Source organism: Crinia signifera, chromosome 4, assembly GCF_055691185.1.
Source record: "Crinia signifera chromosome 4, ASM5569118v1, whole genome shotgun sequence".
NCBI lineage: Eukaryota > Metazoa > Chordata > Amphibia > Anura > Myobatrachidae > Crinia > Crinia signifera.
In genome coordinates this window covers 201693155-201717761 of record NC_139220.1, presented here as the reverse complement: position 1 = coordinate 201717761, position 24607 = coordinate 201693155, and the positions used below count along the sequence as shown (strand labels likewise).

Below are 24607 nucleotides of genomic sequence, written 5' to 3'. Positions count from 1 at the left end.
ACTTGCAGACATCTCTAGCGGTAACGCAATTTGCAGAGAAAATGCAATCAACTGCACACTTGAAGTATTGTTCGTAAATGCATAAACCATAAGCACTGAGTAAAACAAAACTGAAACAACCATGACTGGTCATAAAACATTCCAGATTAAAAAATGCCTCCGTTTCAATCTTTATGACTTTTATTGTTTTAGTTTTGAATCCATTTTATGTTATATTTGGTCAGAGGGCAAAAAATCTGCTGGAATGTGAGGCCCCACCTTATTTATACTAAATGTCAAAAAATCAAGAGATGTTTTGCCCCAATATTTTATTTCCCCTTAATATTTATGTTATTAGTCCCTTACTTTCTCTTTTTAGAGAGTAGCAATTAGTAAATGTTTTGTCCTGCTATACTTACTTATAACTTCATATAAAATCAGTGATACAGCTCTGGTCCCATACCACTCAGCTCTGCACACGTTTTGGGTCTTGGCTGTGAGAAGACAGCCGTTGTCCTTACAGAATTTGACAAAGCTTATGCGTTTTACTTTTTCATGGGCGTAGTATAATGTGCTATTTAATGAGTGGCATAAGGGAGAGGTTAAGACAACTAGAATACCCACACCATTGCGATTACATAAGTGTAGTAATTTGGGAAATACAACTTGGCTTGTCTCAGATATTTACATAAGGTAATCTCAGATATTACAGTATATATAGTACTACGGACAGTGGGGCACAGCAGTGGACAGCCCCTTTAAACTGGCCATAGTTACATTTCATACATAATAAATGTTAAACAATGACAAATAGTAAAAATCTAACATTGCCATTATAGTAAAGAAAAGTTTAAATGTACTGTATGAAAAGGGGTTGTGCTTACAAACGTCAAGAAAATACATGAATTGGTTATGTGACCATTCAGCACAGTCATTAATGCCTTGCATTTTGATAGTGTCCTAACCTTAATTCACTACTTACTTTTGAATGAAAGTCTGAAAGCATTAATTTTACCAGCAATATGACACCAACAATACGTTTAGTATTAGAAGAGGTTTTTTTTAAATATAATATTTAACCTGGCCAATCAGTTTACACATTGGCTGCTTTGGTGATGTCCATAGTAAACAGAGGCTTGCTGATATATTCAAACATTTTTACTTGTAAGGCCAATTAAAATGTTCTAAAATTAAAAGCAAAATGTGTTGTACTGTAGTATAATATGGGAGTACAGGTATGGAACTGGTGCTTAGAATCTATTTTAAATAATTGTTTATAGCTACCAGCTGGGTGGACACAGGATGGGTTAATCCAGAATGTTGAAATCAAAGGCTACAAATCCCAGTATGGTTTGAAAATAAATGAATTAACATGTCCTGTGAAATTGGGTTCTGCTGGTAACATTCAAGATGTTGCAATTATAAATGTTACATTTGAAAATAATCTTTTAAAGAGCTGCAACCGCTTTTGCACACAAGTGACTATAGATAAATTGCTTTATTGTACCCATGTTGCATTGTAATAGATAACTCACCAAGTCATGCTTCCCATAGAGACCCCCTTTGACTTTACAAATAAAAGTGATTACTTCTTTCCATCTTTGTGGAAAGTTTCTGTGGGTAACTAAATCCCGTGGGAAGCAATCGTGAATGACCTCTGGCCCAACACATCTGTCGTCAGAGACATATTGCTCCAATTAGCGGTTAAGGAAAGGGTCTTTATAGACGGCACACTCACCTCGACTCAGTCCATCAGGTCCCCGTAGGATTCTGCATTCTTCTATTTGACCAAATGGAGAAAACATCACCCTGATATCGTTCTCGTTACACTTCTTCGAAACCATTCCTATGAACAATTTTCTGTCTTCCACAGCTAGAAGATAAAAATAATGAATGAGCAAAGGCCATTTCATCTTTTTATTCCTGTGATCAATGCTTCATTACCACATCAAAACCAACTGCGATCATGTGAGCCTTGCTTTGTGCTTAACACAGGTCCCATGAAGGCAAATGCTTACTCTTTATTTCGCATTTATTTTCTTTCTTCCTTTTTATTTTTTTTTGCTGTGATGCTACTACAGCTCGCAGCATGATAAAAAGCCCTGTTCATCCAAACACATTCATTTCAGGCTCTAACACAGACAGTAAGAAAATTTCATTTAATGTCTATGGGACACACTGTATTTTAATACATCTGAAAAGACTGAAACAGAAGCAACAAAAAAAAGACAATAAAAAAGTGAAACCTTTACATTTTAATTTAACACTGTATGTAAATCATCAAATGAACACCGCTATACACTAATGTATCTATAATGGGTGCAATGTGCCCTGTGCACATGGGGCTGTGAAGACCAGAAGGCACACACCACAACGTTGCACACATTTTTTCGATGCTTACCCTCCAGATTGCCTCTGGAAAAATGGTGCAGTAGAAAAGGAAGAAAATGTGCAGCTGACAATTTCCCGTAGACTTGCACATAAGCAGAAGACTCTGGGACAGCACTGGCTGTCCTAGAGTATTGTGCTCTGCCAGCTAGAAGGGAGAAGGTTTGGATGGAGACTGTACATGGGTTCCCCCCTCATTTGATAGGCCCCTGGCCCTATATATATATATATACATACATACAGGTTGGGTCTCTCTTATCCGTGTATTCCAAAAACCCAAATACTAAAAAAATCGCCGTGGTTTTCAGAATATTTGGGGGGGGGGGATGTGTATTCCCCCCCCCTGCCCCTTTTTTCATACTTACCTCGCCCCCCGATGTCCCCTCGTCGGCCTTCAGGATTCTCTTCAGTGGCATCTCCGGTCCCAGGGGTTCATTGCGCGAGTGTGCCGATGAAGTCACTGGCATGCCCACGCACTTGTGCAATGCACCCCTGGGACCAGAGATGCCACTGAAGAGGATCCTGAAGGCCGCCGTGGGACACTGTGGATGTTGGGGGACCATCGGAGCACCACCAGGGGACCAGGTAAGCATGGAAAAAAAATATTCCAAAATCCCCAAAAATGCATTATCCAAAATACTTGTGGTCCCGAGCATTTTGAATAAGGTATACTAAACCTGTATTATATATATATATATATATATATATATATAGCTTGTGTAGATGTCCGGCACTACAAGGTATATGCTGTGGCAGCTGGCTCCGGTGCCGACCTCTCCTTATAATGGAATAGTAGTGAGTAATGGCTGGACATACTACATGTTACAATAGTGGGAAATTGCTTTAACTAAATAGATAAAAACCTACACTGTTTCTGTAAACTTTGCTTTTCTGAATGCAAAGACTTCACGTGGGGCTTTGAATTATTTTAGAGATACAAAAAATCATGATAAAATCTTGCAAAAATACAGTTTTACTGAACAGATAATATGGTACACTAAGAAAATTTGCTTTTTTTTTTCTTCTTCAAAATGTTTTACTGTACAGCTTTGTTTTAGGCATCAGATGTACTGTGTGCTTTGGTGAATTCCAGTCTAACTATTTTGTTTAACGACTTAACTGCTCTTTAGCTATTTTTGTCAGTAGATCCTGTATTTTAGCTTGCAATAGTCAGCAATTTAGCCATCATGGTGTCACTGTGGAACCAAAATATTTTGAGATGGCCCTGCTAACTCAGATTTATGTTGGCTGTGCTATATAGTAAATGTGTACTGTATAATACGGTTTGTGTTGAAATTAACATTTGAATTCAGAATAGACACGTATCCCAACACCGGGAGAATCAAAATCAGGATGGTATTTTTTAAAACAAACTTTTTATTAAACTCTTCAAGTTAAAGAAAGTACAGTAACATCAACAATCACCTACAGCATGATATAAAGGCATAGCTCCTATGGGGGAAGCTACTAGTCATCCTACACTGATAACAGCACAAATACACAGATAGTAGTACAGCAAAATAAGAAGCACACAGGCAAGTAGTGTATCATATTTCAGGGAAGGTAATACAGTAGCTTGTAACATGAAACAAACACAGACATAAAGTACATCAAACAAAAGGGAAGAAAACCAGACCAAACAGTCATTAGCAGCCACATAGAAACACCATTCTACAAGAACTGAATTACATTATCCAAAGTATTATCATAGAAAGAATACAAACCAAACCATTCCATTTGTGCTTCAACTGGCATTTATACTCAAGAGGGCAATTTTACTTTATGTAAAAAATGTCCAACCATGTCATTCACAAATTCAACACACAAAACCTTAGCCAACATATGTATTGAAGAAACATACAGGTTGACATCTTAATTAAGAAAGAGAGATAAGTGTAGACCAAAAAGAAAAGCAGATGGTGAAACAAAGGAGACAGAGATAACTGTCTTGCAAGTATTTCCATCCTCTCACTGTTTCCCAGAAAATTTGCCGTACAGGAGATTCCCAAAGAAGGTGCTAAAAATTAAAGATAGTGGCATGACCTTTGTGGACATTTTTCCCCTGGTACATTTATCCAGCCCGGGGGCTTAAATATGATATATGCACAATAAATATTTGAATTTGTTAGACTATCACAAACATATTGGGGGAGTAACCACAATAGAGATCCATTCCTAATATGGCAGTGTACCCATGACATGAACCAAGAAAGTGTCATTGTGGAAAGTGCTCCCCACAGATTGCATCCAACAGCTGGAAGTAACAAAGTGAAAAAGCAGCTAACTCCTCAACACCTACTATATATGCCCACAGCACATTTCATAGTTGTAGGTATCAAAACAACCATAATATTTATAAGATCCAAATTCCCCACAAAGTTAATTAAAGAAGCATAGACCATCCTTCCCATAAAGCTGGCCTGAACAAACTAGAAACAAGAGGGTTGAGTATCCACACTTGACTACTCTTAGAAAACCATATTTTGCAATATCTGGTTCATGGATCTAAACCTACCACTCCCATAATGCTATGTGACTGAAACCAAATTTACAGGCTTGAACCTCTTTCACTGCTACATTCTTAGTCTGGCCCATGAGTCACCAATTTACAGTAGCATTCACTATTATCTGGGTTTCCTAGCCATAACCCAAAGTGGCTGAGCAGTAATGGAAATTAATATAGTTGACAATTGGGAAGTACAAGGCCAATCAAGAGCTCTGAAAATTGTCCTAAAATAAATTTTAGCTTGTTTTTTCACCAAAATACAGTAAGAGAAGCTGGTTGACTTAATGAAACATTTTCAGGAAAATTGAGACAGTATTACAAGAAAAAAAACTATTTAGTATACTGCTTGCAGGAAAGGCACCTGCCTCTACTGAGTTCAGCAATCAAATACCTTGAAATCACTCACAAATCAGAACAATCCTATGAAATAGCCTGCCAAAAAAGTGTAATGGTTTAAAGCAGTAGTTCCCAACCTTTTTCTCTCTTGTACCCCTTGATTAAACTTTTCATTTATGAGTACCCCCTCCTCTAAATTTTAAATATCCACAGTACTTATGAGTGGAGTAGTGTGCAGTATGCGTATCTTAATGCGTGTTCTTATATTAAGGAGTAGCGGAGGAGTAGTGTGCAGTCAGGAATCGGGTCCCCCGGTGTCTGGACACTGGCTGTGTACTGTCTCTGGGGTTCCCGCTAATGCCTGTAGGATTAATGCTGCTGCTTCCTCCTGATTATCGCTGATGTCTGAGGGCAGCGCAGGTAGATCACAGTGGATTGCTGATTGGGAAAAGCCACAAGGAGATGCTGATGACCCTACAGAGGGAACCGGAAGTGACGCAACGTGGTTAATTTTCATGGCAATGGTAGACTTCTTCCTCTTTTTCTGCCATTACCAATATTCATTTCAAGTACCCCCAATTGGTCTGCAGTGTACCCCAGGTTTGGAACCAATGATTTAAAGGTATTCATGAAATCATACATTAAATGTTTGTTTGGTTATTAATGATATACATTGCCACTTTTTGGATACGTTAATGTTAATATTGCCAGTTTGTAAATAAATATACAAATAAAATAACAAATGACTGCTCTCGACTTCAAATATGTCCCCCCACGCATGCACTGGGGACACTGGGAGGGATCCAAATTGGATCCTCTCAGAAAAAATGTGAAAATAATCCATAGGCTTCTACCAAGCTTCACAATGTATCAGATTCTAGAGCTTGGTATATATGGGAATGCGGCCAAAACTCCCAAAATGGCATTTTCGGACATTTGGCTGCACTTTTATGTGTAGTACATCAAAAATATTACCATAACACATAATGGATAAATGTGTTTATTAAAAATCCATGAAAATGATTGTTGCTTTGTGTATTTAACAGTAAGAAATAATATATATATCTATATATATCATATACTGATCATATTGTATTATAAACTTGAATTTTTATAAGTATGAAGGGAGGGGGAGATGGGAGATGGATCAGTGCACAGGTTGTAGAAGGTCAATACAGATGATATGTGTTAGTATGAAAGATCCACAATTCAAGAATAGTCTGGGAGCCCTGTTCAAACAGGATCTCACAAAGTAGGTAGCGTGGAGGTGCACCCTAGAGAGTAAATGTAATTGCAAACAAGGAAAGAAAAGACTCTCTCTGTTTTGGGGCACTCTTGGATTGAGATTACAAACTGTAATCTATTAAGACATCAATTGGAGTATGTGTCTAAGGTGTCAACGGTAAGTTGTACATGAAGACACAAGTTATATGAGTGACATGGGTAGTTAAACCGCTCTTCAGAGAGAACTCTGACATGGAGCCAGTGTCAATGGAATGGGATAGGCCGTTATAAGTGCTAGTAACACATGGGAGAGTGGGGTGGATGGTTCCATCCCTGGGTATAATTGAAATATTAAAATTTAGCTTTTATTTATTATCAGTAAAATAAACACTAGACAAGAACGTTTCTTAGGCGTTCGCACACGTAAACATATAACATATATATGATCACACTGAATCAGTGTTGAATCATTCCATTGACACTGGCCCCATGTCAGAGTACTCTCTGAAGAGCGGTTTAACTACCCATGTCACTCATATAACTTGTGTCTTCATGTACAACTTACCGTTGACACCTTAGACCATGGGTCTTCAAACTGTGGCCCTCCAGATGTTGTGAAACTACAAAACCCAGCATGCCTTGCCACAGTTTTGCTATAAGGGAGTGTTAAAACTGTGGCAAGGCATGCTGGGATTTGTAGTTTCACAACATCTGGCGGGCCACAGTTTGAAGACCCATGCCTTAGACACATACTCCAATTGATGTCTTAATAGATTACAGTTTGTAATCTCAAACTTGAATTTTTCTCAGCCCTCATTGTGATGCATCCAGTATGGTTATTAAACAAGGGTGTGTTCGGGGAGCTGCACTATATATTAGGAAATAAGTTTTGCATTAATATATTGGGGGACATAACTGATTACAAGTATTGAATAATTCTGCATTACACATAATCCAACAACTTGGCTCCTTGGGTATCGGTCGTGTATGTGATGCTCAGTGGTGCACCCCCGAGCTATAACATGTTATATTTGGAAGGAGAGAGAAAAAGAAACTCGGGTGGGGTGCACTCTAACTGCATCCAGTATGGTACCAGGAAAAAGATATATCGGGCCAAATGTAATAGGGTCAGAGCTTCAGAAAGTGAGAGATTTTGGGAGAGATTTTTTTTAAAGCAGCAATCAACTACATAGCAGAATCCACCTGGTTTTGCAGTGTAATTGATTGCTGCTTTAAAAGAAAAGGGAAAACTCTCCCAAAATCTCTCACTTTCTGAAACTCTCACTCTATTACATTTAGCCCATCATGTCACATTGGTAGAAATCACTATTGTAATCAGTGACATTGGTCCTATTGGTCCAACAACAAAGCCAGGTTGTGCAGGCATTTTGTTAAACTAATGCTGTGTACACACGGGGGCGATAGGGGCTGAAATTGCTGGGAATATGGTCGCTGAGCGACCATATTGCCAGTGATTGGAGTGTGCACCAGCGATAAATCGCCGGGTGCGCGCTCCCGTTTTCAGCCCCTGAATGGTCGCTGGTTGGAGGAACATGCTCCTCCGACCAGCAACATAACATGACTCTTCACCCAGCAGTGTTTAAATTTTCATCTGCGACCATCTCTGGTCGCAGATGAAAACGGGACATGGGGCAATATGATTGCTGAGCAATATATTGCTAGCAATATATTGCCAGCGATCATATTGCCACGTGTGTACGCATCTTATGTGGTGACTGATTCCATCCTCTGTAGCTGCTAAAACAGATGGATTGAAAAGGAAAGGCTATAACCATTGCATAATAGACACTATATTAATGCTTGCATTGTAGTTTTTCTTGCTTGAGAGACTGACATACTTACTACTTGGACTGTTCATTTTATACTGGAAAATGTCTCTGAGTATTGTTATCACTATAGAAGAGCCCCTGGAAATACTCATTGATTTAGCAAAGATTTACTGTTTTCTTCTATGACCAAAGGAAAAGCTTTTTTTGTTTTAATTGCAGCCATTCTCTTTAACAGTAGTGCCTGCTAGCAGCAGCAGCTATCATTTTGTCTTTGTTAGAATCCCAATTTAGCTGGAAGGGAGAACATCATGGATAATTGTGAATACTTTCACAGCAATCTTAGGAATGGAGTTACATATACTTTGAAACTTTAGACACATATCAAATATGACCTTATGATGCACTAGATCTGGTTCCGCAGATCACGCTTTGTTCACAGAGTCACGGTAGGTTATAGCCAGGATATTAATAGCCACAATAATTGCAGTATTTTTCAAAACCAAAGTATACAGCTGAGACATTCGTGCAGCCATTCTTGAGTTGGAATCATATGAAGAACATGAAAGTACAACACACTGCTACCTGGAGATAATGCCAGGTGCTCTGCTTTCTGCTTATCATTTTCCTCAGGCGTATAGGCTGCAACAGTGTTTTAGCGCTCAACAATCTGTACATTCGTAAAAAATCAGTTGTCTTTGTCGATAACCACTGGTTCAGCGGTTTTATAATGGTTTTCAATTTATGTTATCAAATGAGGTACTAAATACAATATACAGTATATATATAATATATATATATATATATATATATATATATATATATATATTACTGTGCTGCTACTGTACATTGGATTGGATAATGTCGTTTATGGTACAATATTATTTCACTGTCATACAACTCAACTGATACTGTACATCTAAACATTCCTGATTCCAGTGGGACAGTGTACTTCCAAACTTAGGCCCTTATTCTGATTGAGTCGGACAGCTTCGTGTGCGGTCGGATGGTCGATGTTTGGTATATGCGCATGTGCAGAGGCATATCTGTGCATGTGCGAATGCCTCGCACGTCCGAACATGGAGTGAGGTCCGTGCAGAAACCGATCGTATGGAACCATCCCAGCAGGGGGTGGAGAGGGGCGTGAAGGGCTGTTTGGCCTCATTACCATATACGTACGCCCCGCGTTTCATGGGCGTTCCCATGAAAACGCTGGCCATACGCATGGTAATGCGGCCGTGATGCATGTGTGGGGGGCAGACAGCTGACATAGCCGGATTTCAGCTGCCCGCCCATATCCTTGCTTTCATATGGAAAAATGTCCGAGTGCTCTGGAGCACTCAGTGCTGCCTGACCGCTCGGCCCATCATTCGATGGCCGGAGACCATCGGAGGATGGGGGAGGTCCCCACAGATGGAGGAGGTGTTCACATGAAACATCCACTCGCCATCCGTACGCTCTGTGTCTTACCATATTCAGACGGTGTGAGAGATCCGTATGGTAGGCGGGGCTAAGAACACTCGGTTCCTGTCCGAAATACGCATCCGTCCGGAACAAGAATGATAAGGGCCTCAGTGATCTGCTGACTAGGGACTCCTGAGCGAAAAAGGGGTAAGGCTTTGCACAAGTGCTGCTATTGTCAAACACACCTCCTGTTTTTTTATTAGGGGGGCATACTCAGAACTCTGGAGCTGCAAGCACCTCTGTCTTCCGTGAATAGGCATAGTGTTTTCCCAAGTGCCTCCCTTCTCCCATGTGTGGGACAGGAGCAGTGACCTGCAAAAATGGAGACAGGTGGGAGGTATTGTTAGGGGCAGTTTGATGGCTCTGTCCCACTGTTATGATAAGGACTTAATTGCCCCATTGCAACAGATTTTTACATTCGCTGTTGTTCTGAGCTCTCCCAATGTTGAAAGGTATGATCACCCCTTCTAACGTGTGGGCTAGAGGTATGTAGGGCAGTAATGAGCCTTGCCAAGGCCCAGGTACCTTTCAGGTGGCGTAGCCTAATTGCAGGAGGTGTGGCCATGCACACTTAGTATAAAATACAGAAATAATAGCACTTTAAGCACCTCTCTGGGCACACTGCAGCCCAGCACACAGCAGCATGTGCTGGGATGAGAAAAACTGGTGAAGCTGCTGCTGCCATATAATGGGGGCCCCACTGGGCTGCATCAACAGATCTGGGCCTGGGTAATTAGCAGTGGTGTTTTTTTTTTACCTAAGGCAGTCCCATTGGGAGGTGTTTCCTCCCTCTGGGCTTCCTCTTTGGGTTCTATGGTCTGCAGACAAAGCAGCCCATAGAACCAGGGGTATGTGCATGTGCAGTACCTAAATTGGTACTGCACATGTGCCGGTCCCTGTCATCTATATTGTACAGGCGCCAGGACAGTGATTTCACTTCTATGGGCTGTTGCTGAAGCAGCCCATAGAAATGGCTACATGTGCAGTACAGAAGTGGGTACTGCACATGCGCTGGTCCCAGTGCCTCTCACCATTGTACAGGAGGTGGGAACACTGCGGCAGCGAGGACCTGAAGAGCGGAAGTGGCGGGGACAAGGAGAAGTGGCAGCAGCAGTGGTGACTGCATCATGGCCAGCAGCATGCCACCCTCCGAGCATAAGGTAGGAGCCGCCATTGGTAATTAGTACCCCCTACTAGGCACCACTGGAGGTATGTCAGCCTATATGTGTGTAATACTTTCTTAATTACATGCTATGCTTGTTTTCTTCCAATGCTAAACAGTTTGGGTGCAATGCTTTTTGCAGTGAAAAACCAATCCATAAAAGTTGCACATTACAATAGTATTAAATTGTTAAATTGATGCCTTAAACTTACTACAGTACTTTCTTTTGTATTAGAAAATCCTTTCAGGTCTGAAGTAGCATACTTGTTTCTAACTAATAATCTGTATGAAATAAATTAACAATAAATTCCATTACTTTACTTGCCAATCTTAGAAATGTCCTATACAGGCCTAACATGCAGTGAAACATATTTATTTTCCATTTGCAATATGTTAGGGAGATAATGTGAAAATACTTGTCTTATTGTGATCTATATCATGAGTATCAACCCAATGTACACTGCTAATGGGCTAATATAGTGCATATGTTACTAGAACATATTACTTGTGTTCTAAGCCGTTACTAAATGGAATTAATCCAATTTGAAATGACTACAGGAAATCTGATCACATTTTCTCAGTAGAGTATAATACATATACAGAGAAATAATCTTGTAACAGACCAGCAATTGAAAAACAGCTGTGAAAACACATCCAAAGGGTTGGTTCTGGCTTGGGCAGGTATGTGGTGTTGAAGCGGAAGACATGTGAATGAAACTCGTGATCTGATCCAGCTCTTGCTCGTAGAGTGCAAGGTGTCAGTGGTTAGTGCTGACTAGAACATGGAGAAAGCAGAAGTTGGACCGAAGGCATATAACAAACAATACTGGAAAACTTTATTGTGCAGGAACAGAATAAGTACTGGACTGGTCTTCAATAGGGTTAGTAACAGTATCTGGGCAGAACAAGAAGTAATACTAACAATAACACACAGATCCAAATAGGGGACAGATCCCATTCATACCATGGCTCCAACCTGGGTTGGCGAGGTTTACATTGCACATGGGTGCAATGTCAAATGTTTTGCCAGAGCTTGGAAAGTGCTTCCAAGTGCCAGGGTTCTTGCTCTCCCTATGCTGTAAATGGAAAAGATGACCCAGGTTACCCCTTCATACTGTTTCTTAAAACAGGTCCTTTCCATGTTTAATCATGCAACCTAGCCAGGTTGAATATTTTTCAGGGACCCTTCTTTCACACCAAGCCCCGACCCAGGTTAACCTGTCAATAATGCATGTTAATACAGATGTGTGAAGGGGTATATTTTATTATTATTTGCCTGCAGAGATTGTGACTAAGGTATGCCAACCTACCACAACCTGTGAATGATCTAGAACCCAAACATATGATTAAATGCCATATAGATAAGCGTTAAAACATTTACTCTAGTCTTGACACGCTAAGCATCCTTCTAGAGCTACCTGGACAAGCCATTCTGGAGTACCCACTCGAAGGGTATAAGGAGAGCAAACAGTATTATTTCCCTGCAAAAGGTCATCACAAGACATATGCAAATAATTCTGGAACCCCAAAATTCAAGGAGAAGCTGGCAACACCCAGGGCAATGAGTGCTACCACAAAGGTTCTAGAATACAGATGAATAATGAGATTAACAATATGGGCAAAAGCCCCCAAAAATATTTTATGTTTTTTTGTGCTTTTATTTTAATTATATCTTCCCATATAAACACATAAATGTAGCAACATATTTTTAATGGTGGTAATGTAAACCATCTTTAGTGGGATTAATTCTTTGTGTGCAGAGATACCTGTGCAGAAAATGTTTTGAAAATCCACAATTGAAAGCTCCGTTACCATGAATTAAGACATAATCATTGACTTCCAGTTTACTGTCTTGTTGTCAGAAACCTGCAAGGTAGTATTTTTCTGAATGAGATGCTAGTGGAAAGAGAAGCATGATATTATCTAGTTTTCACTCTCCCTTATTTATCCAAGATGATCATTTTTCCTAAGGTGGTAAAACATCAATCCTTCATAAGTGCTCCATATGGGATGTACACATTGTTATCTAAGAGCTAATCCTTTGATTAGTAATGATCTTGAATTGGCTGGAAATAAAGCAGATGCTCTTGAGCTATCAGTGGGTTATTTTCCACCGTGGTGCAGTCAGTAGAATCTAGGACACCACAGCTGAATGTTGACAACCACCCCCTACCGGATTTACGGACTGTGTATTTACTGAAGTAGGCACTGGAAGCAGTTGTTATATTTACATTTAATCTGCCCTCATACTGTACTTTGGAATTGGTAACTACTGATTTTTTTTGCAGTTAATACAAACTGAAATCTATTTTTTTGTCTTAAAATGCTTAAAGTACTCAGAATTCCCTTTTTATGATTTTATTCCTTCCATTCTCTAAATGGCATGCAAATTCAATTCATTGTTAATGAGCAGGCTGTCAGAGCTAGTTCTGAAGTACAGCTACGAAGTCAGAATTTCCCCCCGCGAGACTATCCAGCGCACATATTTATTTTTATTATTGTGCAAATTATTTTAGCAGAGTCGTTGTATTTCCATTTTTTGTGTTTGTGGTATTTTTCTTTCTTTATTTTATTTTTAAAAAGGGCCAATTCCCTCAGATGCGGAAAAGAAATTTGTTATAACAAAGTCAATAAAATTAGAATAATGTGTACATGTTTAAGCTCTAGTTTGTAGGCATTATTCAGCAACCCTGTTAAATTTGTATTCCTGTTTGGGTCCTTTCTACAAATACTGGTTTAATCGCTCCACTCTCCTTATGTATACTATGGAAAGAAAAATTATAAATATGAAGATATTAAACAGCAACATTTAATGTAATTAACACGTTGCTTGTAAGAGGGTATTTACAAATATAGGCATGCACAGTACAGGGATCCACTACTTATCTCCCACATATAATAAATATAGTCCGCCAGTCATGAAAAATTACCAGAAATTGGTTGTTTTGACAGTTTTCAACTAAAAAAATAGTACAAAGGGGAAAAACCTGCAGCTCTGAGATGCACAAGTTCCTGAGTTATACTGCCCACATTATTAAACAACTCATTAATAATGAATTGGCTTTTTAAAAACAGATAAACAAATTCTTTGGCTACAATAGCATTCCAGAGCATATCAGATTGACAAATCTATGATGTTATGGTCGAATATGCTTAGTCAAACGCGTCTAGGTAGATGCCTAAAGATAGTCTATCACGTGTACATTGACAGTAACGAAAGTTAGACAAAAGCATTAGTTCACCGGGAGCATGGTCGACAATCACGAGGTCGATGTTTTTTTCACGTTTTTTTTTGGTGAAGGTCAACTTGGTTCATATTTTACTATCCAAACAGACATAGGGGGGTATTCAATCTGGAGTCACGTCTGTCGAGCTGGCCCGACAGCCATGACCCTGTCCCGTTCTAGGCCTGCTCAACTGAGAACAAGCAGGTGGGATTCAATATCCTACCTGCCGCGGGACGAGAAGGCGGCATGGCCGCGAGCTGCGGTCAGGAATCGGTGAGCTGTGGCTGGGAGCTCATCATTTCCCAGATAATCTTGGCAGAACGAGACCGACTGCTTGTGAAGTCGGGCTCGTTTTGCCAAGATACCGTGTTCAATGCTGTCGGGCAAGAGCCATCTCCCCCGTCGGGAGATGGCTGCGGGTGATTGAATACCCCCCATAGAGTCAGATTTTAATAGCAAGTCATTGTGCCTGAAGTGTGGCGAGAGCAGCAAGCCATGCGAGGGGACACTGTGCACTTATACACTTATACCTATGTCGACATAGCCACCCAAAAAAAAAGAAACACTGATGTCGACCATATGACTGTTGACCACGCTATTGTCGTTCTAATGCTTGTTCATGTAGATCGAGACGCGGTTGACTATCTTTAGGTGTCGGACTAGATGGGTTCGAGTAAGGGTGGTCAACCATAACGCGGTAGATCTAGATAGCATCTAACTTCTGGTGGCAGCGCTAGTAGCTGTCCAAGGTACTGAAAAAGAAGCTGAACTACTGGCAATATGTCTCCACATAATAATCCTAATTGTACTACTCCTTATTCATTTAGCTAGACCTAGCACATTTAGTTTCACTTAGCAATAGAAATATAACTAATGTAATATTATAATAAATGAAAAAGAATTAATGTTAATGGGTTAACATACAGCATCTAGAAGATAGCATCATTAAAACAGTTAGTCCATATATTGAAGTAGGAGGAAAATAGCAACATTATAATTTTTTTTAACTTTAGCTACGTATTTCACCAGATAATGGTGCAGATAAAATAAGTATTTGAATGGATAGTTGTTTTAGATATTTAAGTTTAGAAATTTCTAAAGCAAACTAGTTCATACTGTACTGTAGGTGCATTTAGTTTTTACATGAGACATTTTAAGTGCCACTTGCATATGTACATAGACAGACTCTTAGGGGGAATTCTAATTTTTTTTTTGAGAAATGATAATTAAGTGGCATCCAATGAGAAATTAAATAATTTAAATTGCTTATTATCACGCATGCCCAAAAGCAAGGGTTTGGCTATACCACGTTTCTAAAACTGTCTAACTTAATTTAAGGCTGTGATGCATTAAAGTGCTGTTTTGGGTGCCTAGATGCTGGACTTTACATATACTATTTGGACAAAAGGAATTCGCCATGACTGCTAATTATTCAGTGACACAGGTTAGTAATATGGAGCACCTAGCCATGCAGTTTCCATTTTCAAACATTTGTTATACAAAACATGTCACTCTGAAGAGATACAGAGTTCAGAAATTGCACTGGTATTTATGTAAGCACAAAAACTGTGCCATGGGAGCTTAATGAAATGAGTTTCCATGGCCGAGCAGCTGCATGCAAGCCTCACGTCATCAAGTCCAAGCCAAGCATTGGAGTGGGTGTAAATACTGGACGCTGGACTGTGGAGCAGTGGAAACATGTTGTGTGAAAATACGAATCACACTTCTCTGTCTGGAAGTCAGATAGGAGAGTATGGGTTTGGCAGATGCCAAGAGAACTTTACCTGCCTGACAGCATTATGCCAACTGCTTAGTTTCGTGGAGGAGGAATAATGATATGGGGCTGTTTTTCAGGGTTTGGGCTAAGCCACTTATCTCCAGTGAAGGGCAATCTTAATGCTTCAGTATACCAATACATTTTGAACAATGCTATGCTCCCAGGAATGTGGCAACATTTTGGGGAACTGTCTTTTCTATTCCAATATGGTGTTGCCCCATTGTACAAAGCAAAGGCTATAAAGACATAGTTTGATGAGTTTGGTGTGGGAGAACTTGCCCACACAGAGCCCTGACCTCAACTTCAGTGAGCACCTTTGGAATTAACTGGAATGGAGACTGTGAGCCAGGCCTTGTCATCCACCATCAGTGTCCGACTCCATAAATGCTCCATATAATGAATGGGCACAAATTCCCACAGAAACACTCCACAATTTTGCTGAAAGCCTTCCAAGAAGAGTGGAAGCTGTTATAGATGCAAAAGTGGGACCAACTCCATATGAAAGTATATGTATTTGAATACAATGTCATTACAGTCCCTATTTGTGTAATATTCAGGCATCTGAATACTTTGGTCCATATACTGTAGTGTATCTGCTCATTACCTGAACTCACCTGCTATTGTATGGTATTATTCTGTTTTGCTACATGCACTGATTTTAGTGCACATGTATCTATTTATACAGGCATTGCTGGTGATCAGGCTGGTGTCTATGTTTGAAACTCCTGGAAGGAAAGGTTGGGAGATTTCAGGCTGTTAATTGCTCAAAAGTTACTGGAAAAGATTTGGTATAGCCATGTAATATAAGCATTCCAACAAAAATATGATTAAATAATCTCAATGTTTCCTCTCTTTGTCAATTCCATTTATTATAGACACAAAAGATTAACACATTGACAAAATGTATCTTAAAAATGGCAATATTGATGGCAATATTCATGAGGAGTTCTTTCGTAACTGGGAGTAGGCTGGAGTTCAAAGAGATTGGAAAAAAAGATTCTGGGCTTACACACACTGTATGCATGCAGAAATGAACTGCACAAAACGAAATGTTCTGCATATCCTGCCAGGTAAATAACTTCTTAATTCTACCGAAGGGGAGTATATTACAACATATATGATATTTTTTATAAAAAAGATAATGGGAACCTTGAATTGCATACCTACTGTAACTATAGCCGTCATAACAGGTTTACACAGATATCCTTGATAATAAGTCAATCTATGTCTGTGAATTACAAGTAAGCAAGTTACTTGCACACACTTCGCTAGGATGATGTTTGCATGTGAAACTGAACTTTGGACTGGGAACTTTTCTGCATCACATACAACTAAAAGCCTGCCTTTTCAATAGCTGGGCTTTCTGCGTGGATTCAATGGCATGCATACTTACCATGGAAATAATTCACTTAATTACATTTTTTAATTGGGGAAACAATCTTTTCAATTGTACATATTTTAACACTTTGATCCATGGGTGAATATATGCAAATTATAGGCAAGCATTGCCTGCATTAATTAACAAGTTTACTTTGGTGTTAGTGTGAGCATATGGCATTTAATTACCATCTGACAAATCTGTGAGTTTCTCTGCTTAGTACAGTACAATTTGTCACCCAGGACTTGAAAAAAGATGCGTATTCCCTCTTTTATTCTCAAATAAGTGATGATTAAACACTAGTTACTAGCCCTTCAATATGACTGAACATCATAACAGTGATGTGCGTGGCCCAATGGAGCAACACTTCAATTGCTCAAATGGGTATCATCTAGTGGCCTCTGGTCTGCAAACTACTTGAATTCCCCCTATATAGGTGAGGAGTAGTGTTAGCTTTTTCTTATATAGGGTACTAGTTACCAGTCTGTCAAAATGAAGGAACAACATAACAGCAATGCTAGTGCCAGTATCTGTGCACTTCCAACAGAGCAGTGCTTAAATTGCTCATTAGTGGTTATCGATGTACAAGACACTTGAGTTTCCCCATAGAGGTGAGTACAGTAGCAGCACTAGCATTTTATTATGTAGTACTGGGGCACATACATCTCAACTGTCCCGATCTTCGTGGGACCATCCAGTTTTTTTTATGAAGGTCCAGCGTCCCACTCGCAGTTGGCAGTGTCTCCTGGGGGGGGGGGGGGGGGGGGGGGCAGCTGAGAGAGTCCTCCCTGTCACCCGCTGGTCTGTAGTGCAGAAGGAATAGATGCTGCGCACATGTGCACAGCATCTATATACAAGAGGAAGAGGGACAGCGGACATGGCCAGCAGCTCACAAAACACTGGCCATGCCCCCCCCCCCCCCCCCACACTCTTCTAATATACTGCCCATACTTTAAAAATCCTCTTTCCTGATCCTCCAGGAAAAAGTAGTTGTAATGTGCAAAAGCACATCATTAAGCCAGGGTTGCCTACCCTCCTGCATTTCGCGGGTCTTACGATTTTTTTGAGTATTTCTCCTGGTCTCCCGAGAATACACCGGATCCACTCAGTTTTTTAGCTGGATGACAAAATATGACTGCCCATGTCACGAAGTGCCAGGGCCGGGTTCTATAAGCGTGACTTCATGACGTAGGGTGTCATGACATAGCCGATGTCCTATTAAATGCCAGACGCTGCATGTCTCTGTGTGAGGTTGTGGTAATGCTGGCTGCAGCTTTGACACGCAGCAGCACACCACGGAGAGTGGGGCCATGCCCCCGACATGACATCAAATGGTGACCCCGCCCCCATCCCACCCCATCAGCAGACCCACCCCCCTGCCTAACTGAACTTTCTGTAGGCAACCCTGCATTAAGAATGAGGCCATTTCGTGGGTGTTTTCCGAGTAATAGACCCACTGCAACAACTATAGAGGCCAGTTTGGTACTTATGTATTATCTGGACTCCCATGTTAAATGCACTCCATTTTTTTCATACCCCTACTATCCAACTACGCATGGAGTTGATTTTATATAGTGTGGCGAGCGCAGCGAGCCACCGTGCCCGAAGCGTGGTGAGCGCAGCGAGCCCCGCGAGGGGACGCGGTCTCATAAGAAAAACGGGAGTCCAGATATTACATAAGTACCGCCAGTTTATATAGTATCTTATTGATATGAGACTATAGGGCAGATGTACTTAATCTTGGAGAGAGAGAGCATAGCGGGTACTTTCTTTCTATCCAAACCTATTACATATCTTCCTTTAATTCATAATAACTGGTATTGTCTTGTATAGCAGTAGCTTTGCATTACTGTAGGTTGAAAACCTCATTATAGGTGATTTATAAAACAGGTCATGTAGATATTAAAGGTCATTCATTAGGACCCGCAGTACTTGTTCATAGACAAAGTATGCTCTTTTGTCTGACAAGCACATTTGACTGAGCATGTTCACTCTCCTGGAACTGACTTTGGAAAATCACTGATAAGGGGCATACACATGGGGCGATTTCAGCCCTATTTCTAACCGATATGACTAGATCACTTAGAAATGGAGCACAGATTACTCCGTATGTATGGCCCCCAGCTATGTGTGGTCATCTGTGTTGCTAACACCTGACTAGATTTTGACTGCATGCTGTCAAAATCTAGTCATGGCCTGTGTTCTCCCTATTGAGAATATTGGCAGTGACAGATCACTCAGCACACATCGCTGATGTAGCGAAGCTAGATCCCTCAGCATAATGCACCCATCTCCCCCTGTGTACGGGGCTTTATATTACTGGGCTTGTGAACTGTTCCAACTTCCACTGTAGGCCCACAGACTTGTGGATTTAAATGTTTATAATTTTCTTCTCAAATACTGCGACCCCAAGTATCCCAAATGGATGATAGAGAAAGATATTATACATTTCAGAGAAGGTCTATAACCCTCTAAGGCTAAAGGGGCTCAAATAAAAATCTATTGGTAAATTCCTGCCTTTTGCCAATGGCTGTGTCTGACAATTAGCAAAATTAGACCTGTTGGAAATCTGGAAATCCTCAATTCAAAGTTTCCGGCCCAAAAAAATGATCAAACACATTAGATTTTGCTAATCATCTGAGAAATGTAGATTGGTCACAGAAATGGAGATTGGGAATCAGTGGATCGGATTGTAGCTGGAGAATCAGGTAAACCTTACTGATGTATGATCTTTGTTACTTGTGAAGCAGCAACTGTGCTGTTTACGTACAGTATCCTTCACTTCTTCTTTAACAGAAAATAAAGGAGACATATTTGCACTCATGGTTGTCACATTTAGAATGAATATGCAATAAACACTGATAGTTTCTCTAGCATTTCTTGATTTTTGTATTTCATTAACACTGCCTTCTTAGTGAGAGATGTGCTTCTGTTTTCATCCATATTCATTTACACATACAGTGTTCTAAACTTATTTATTACTTCTTGCAATCCGAAAATAGTAAAAAGACTCAATTTTTATGTCTAGTTGAATCTGGCATATAGTAGTTATGGAGGACCACATGTTCCTGATGAGCATGCATTTCGGGGACATGACAGACTTTAGGAGATTAATATAATAGTATATACATATATATATATATATATATACATACATACATACACACATACACAAATTCATACATGTACACAGTGCTTATGAAAGGATTAATAGCTATATTAAAGTTACTGACATTTGGGGGTAATTTTAAAGCGGTAATCATTTAGAAGGCTTGGTTTTTGGTTGGTTTTGCCTTGTTATTGATCGCTGCTTTGAAAATATGACCATTCTTGGACGAGATCCCAGACCTCAAGCATCTTTGATTACATTTACCCCTTGGTCTGAACTCCAACTAATGTCAGTGAAATGAAATCTTGAGAGTTCCAACACCTACAGAATGTTAGAAACAGGACAGACTTACCTGCTTAGAGAACTTTGTAGACTAACTAAGGGACCCGGCATATACTGTCTCACCACAGCCTGTACCATTCAGGCCCAATGTGCCCCCTCAATGCTCTACCACATATTGTGTCCTGCCCCATCTTCCTCTGTCCTAGTATCTGCTCCATCCCGTCTTGGAGTGTTGGATGGTGTGGTAGATACACAGCTGTTTACAGCATACTAAATCATGCAGCATTTGTCCTTTAAGCGAAAAACTATTAATTTGCAGTGCAACATAAGGACGGAAGGGTAACATTTGCACCAACTCAAATCAGCCATATTCTCTCTCCACTATACAGTACTTTATTATCAAGGTATACTATATATATTGTATATATTGTATATTTTTTATTGGAAAAAGTCCAAATTATAATACATACAGTATTTGAAGACTACTGTATCTTATGAATAAAAATGGAATTGCACTTCTAGCCATACAAATGGCACCTTTTGATCAATAGCAATGTGACCCAGAGCGGTCAGTTTTGTGGTACAAATCTATTATAATAAAGTTGTTAACAACATGACAAATAAAAATTCCTACGTTCAGCTAGGTCATTATCACATTGACATGAAGTGAGTTAGCATATACTGTATTGCTTTTATACACAGCATACAGCCTAATCATTATTTGACCAGATGTGCAATCTCCAACACAGTGTTCTTGATTAAAATCAATATTTTGCATTAAAATTCCATTTCTGGTCTGCAATCCCCAAATCTTACAGATTGTGCTTCTTGGAATTTGACATCCTTGCTTCACTAAGCATTTCTCTGCGAAACGTGCTCTAATTAACTTCTTTCTTATTTCCCACAGGAGAACATGTGATCCTTGTAACAATCATTGGGTACAGAATATTGTGCCTTCTGATAGTTTCAATTAATGGTAGCTAACTATAGCAGCAACCTGACAATGATAATGTACTGCTCCTTACTTTATGATAAAAAATATGACATTATTAAATAATAATTAGCAGCATACAAAATAGTATACTGTCATTAAAAAAATGATATATATCATATATATATATATATATATATATGATATATACGTGTCTAGTGTCTGAGTTTGTGTCTGTGAAACACTGCCATCTGTTGGCAGCGAGTGAAATTACACATCTTAATCTCTCAAACAAGTACAAACACAGAGGCAATCACAAGGTAGCAGACTAGCTTTCAAAGCATTTGCTTCGAGCAGGCTTACTAGTATATATATATATATATATATATATGATACCCTGACGAAAAATGTGACAATACATTTGAAACGTTGGTTCACCAGTTTTGGCTGCTGAGTTGTTTTTTATTGGAGTGCCACCCATCTACCTGCTGCTACATTGGAGTGAGCTTTCACTTCCTGGGAGGGCACAAAGTCTGTTACCAGCTGTTAGCGGATTGCCGGCCATACCAACATATGTCTCCGGTGCCCTCAATGTGACCACCATTCCGGGGTCACCACATAGAAATCCACTTCAGCGGCACTCAAGGATAAGTATAACGCTTCACTCAGCTGGTTATAATCAACGTTTCGAAATCACTTTATTTCGTCATCAGGATATCCTGATGACGAAATAAAGTGATTTCGAAACGTTGTTTTTTCATTAATAAAATATAGATTGGGTTACCAGTCACCATGGCCCCATTGTGGTTTTGACACCTTTCTCTGACTGCATTATTTCTACCAAGGTATATGCAGTACTGTACTGTTTAAGGTTCAAAAAAAGTTTAAGAAAAAAACAATGAAACTGTATTTATACCAAAAGACAATAAAAATATTCACAGAAAAGCACATACCTTTCACATAAATATGCAATACTTATTTAACACAAGTAAAATGCTAAGCTGTTGTTATGGCATAATCCTTTAGGTTTATTCTGTGAATGTCTTCTGCCAGGCATTCCCATAACAACATATTTCCTTTTTTCAATATAGTGTTTGTTTATCATTACAATTTGGGAATTTAGAGCTAGTAGCATCTTGTATCCATGGAGTATTATAAATCCATATTACCATATTATAACTATGAGAACTGGAACTCTCTCACCGCGTCCTCTATCACCCTGCATCCCTCCTCTCACCCTGGTTTCTCTCCCAATCTGCACCCTACCACACTGCATCCTTTCTCACCTTGTACCCCCCTCTCACCCTCCGTCCTCTACCAACCTGTACCCCCCCTTTCACCCTCCATCCTCTCCCACCCTGTACCCACCGCTCCCACCATCTCCTTCCTCTCCCACCCTGTACCTTCCCTCTCACCCTGTGTCTTCTACCACACTGTACCCCCCTCTAACCCTGCTTAACCCCTTCCCCCCTGCAACTCCCCTTCCACATGTGTCCCTCTTCGGGTGCTACCTGTGTGTGAAAACATATGGATGGCCGGCGGTCATGGATGCATTTTATTAATAAATCATAGTTTGTGCTTTATTAAAACCATTTTGAATTCAGTGGTCAATAATATAATAGGGTTTGTATGCTTCATATGAGCAAAGAGGTGAAAGAGATTATGGTGGTTGAAGGTAAGTGGATAGCTAGATATGCCCTCCATGGGGCTAACTACACCTTACAGCACAGACCTTACCCCCATAATAATAGTCACCTCCCGACCATGTGGTCACACCCCCTGCAGCAACACACGATAGGCCCTTGATGGCCAACTTTTACACGCCAGCTGTTGCTGAACTACACATCACAGCATGCTCTGCGTCAGATTTAGCATGGCCAAATAGCAAAACTGAAACAGAGCATGCTGGGATGTGTAGTTCAACAACAGCTGGACTGTCAAGGTTAGCCATCAAGGCGATAGGCCCTTCATATATTTCAGCTCCAGGCTCTTAAGGACCTTAATCTGGCACTGAAGCCATGGCATGGGTTATTAGAACCCACCCCCGCCCCTCCTCTCAGCACCTCCACAGGTACAAATACACATGAACAGCTGAAATGAATAAAGGGATATGCACTTGGATGTGGCAGTGTCCGTATCAACAGACTAGGTAGCCATTATGGACTATTGTATTTCTGCACAGCCATATGTTTTCCCCATTACCGTAGTTTATACTTTCAGATTATGGGCCTGAGTCAAATACAAGTGGAAGTGCAAATTAATCTTGTGTATTATAGCATACTGCACATGTGCCATACCAAGAAGTCAGCATCTGTGCATGTTCTGGCATACTGGATATGCATGGACGTTATGTGTTGGTGCGTATGGATTGGTGCATCTGTCAACGTTGCACGTGGTTAATAAGGTTGGCAGTGAGAATCTGAGCACATGAAACTACCGGTTTCTGTGCTCAACATAGTGGGCGGATGGAAATCGGATGCCTATTTCAGATTGAACTTGTTCGACCATCATGGGATGGGAGCTGGTCGCAAAAGATCTAATGATGACAGCTGGAGACACTGTTGGAGTTATAGGAATCCGAATGTGGAAGCACAGATTTTTAGTATTAATGGATTTTCACAGTATCAAGATGTACAGTAAGTGCCTCCCGCAGAAGTGTTAGAATCAGTCCCTATTTGTGTAACTATATTTTCTGTAATATACATTTTGATCTCTATAAGAACAAGATGTATTCAAAATGCAAATATTCTACAAAATTATTTATATCCTATGCCTCAGGAATTTGGCATATATAAACTTATAAATCTGTGCAGATCATTAGTATCAATAATCACTTTAGAAGAACACGTCAAGCAGTGTACACTTGGAATGTGAACCACAGTTATATAGCAGAATGTTCTAACTGATTTTGAAACCATCGGTAGTAAAGCAAAACACAGGAAGGATGTACTCTGCTTAGTTCCTGACAGAGACTGAGTGGGAGAGGAAGCAACTGCTCAAATCGAGATACAGTACAATCTGTAGTGCTTAGAAGTCCGCTCTACTATAGTTACCAAG

At 40.0% G+C, this 24607-nt stretch overlaps 1 protein-coding gene across 41 annotated transcripts in view; it reads right to left on the bottom strand.

The window, feature by feature from the left end:
- Nucleotides 1-24607, bottom strand: part of CELF2 (CUGBP Elav-like family member 2) — a 448556-nt gene that overhangs the window by 109772 nt on the left and 314177 nt on the right. For all 41 annotated transcript variants that reach the window (XM_083183415.1, XM_083183416.1, XM_083183444.1 and 38 more), the window contains one exon: nucleotides 1718-1852. In XM_083183415.1, the coding sequence (XP_083039541.1) occupies nucleotides 1718-1852 (135 nt within the window). The remainder of the gene's footprint in view (nucleotides 1-1717; nucleotides 1853-24607) is intronic.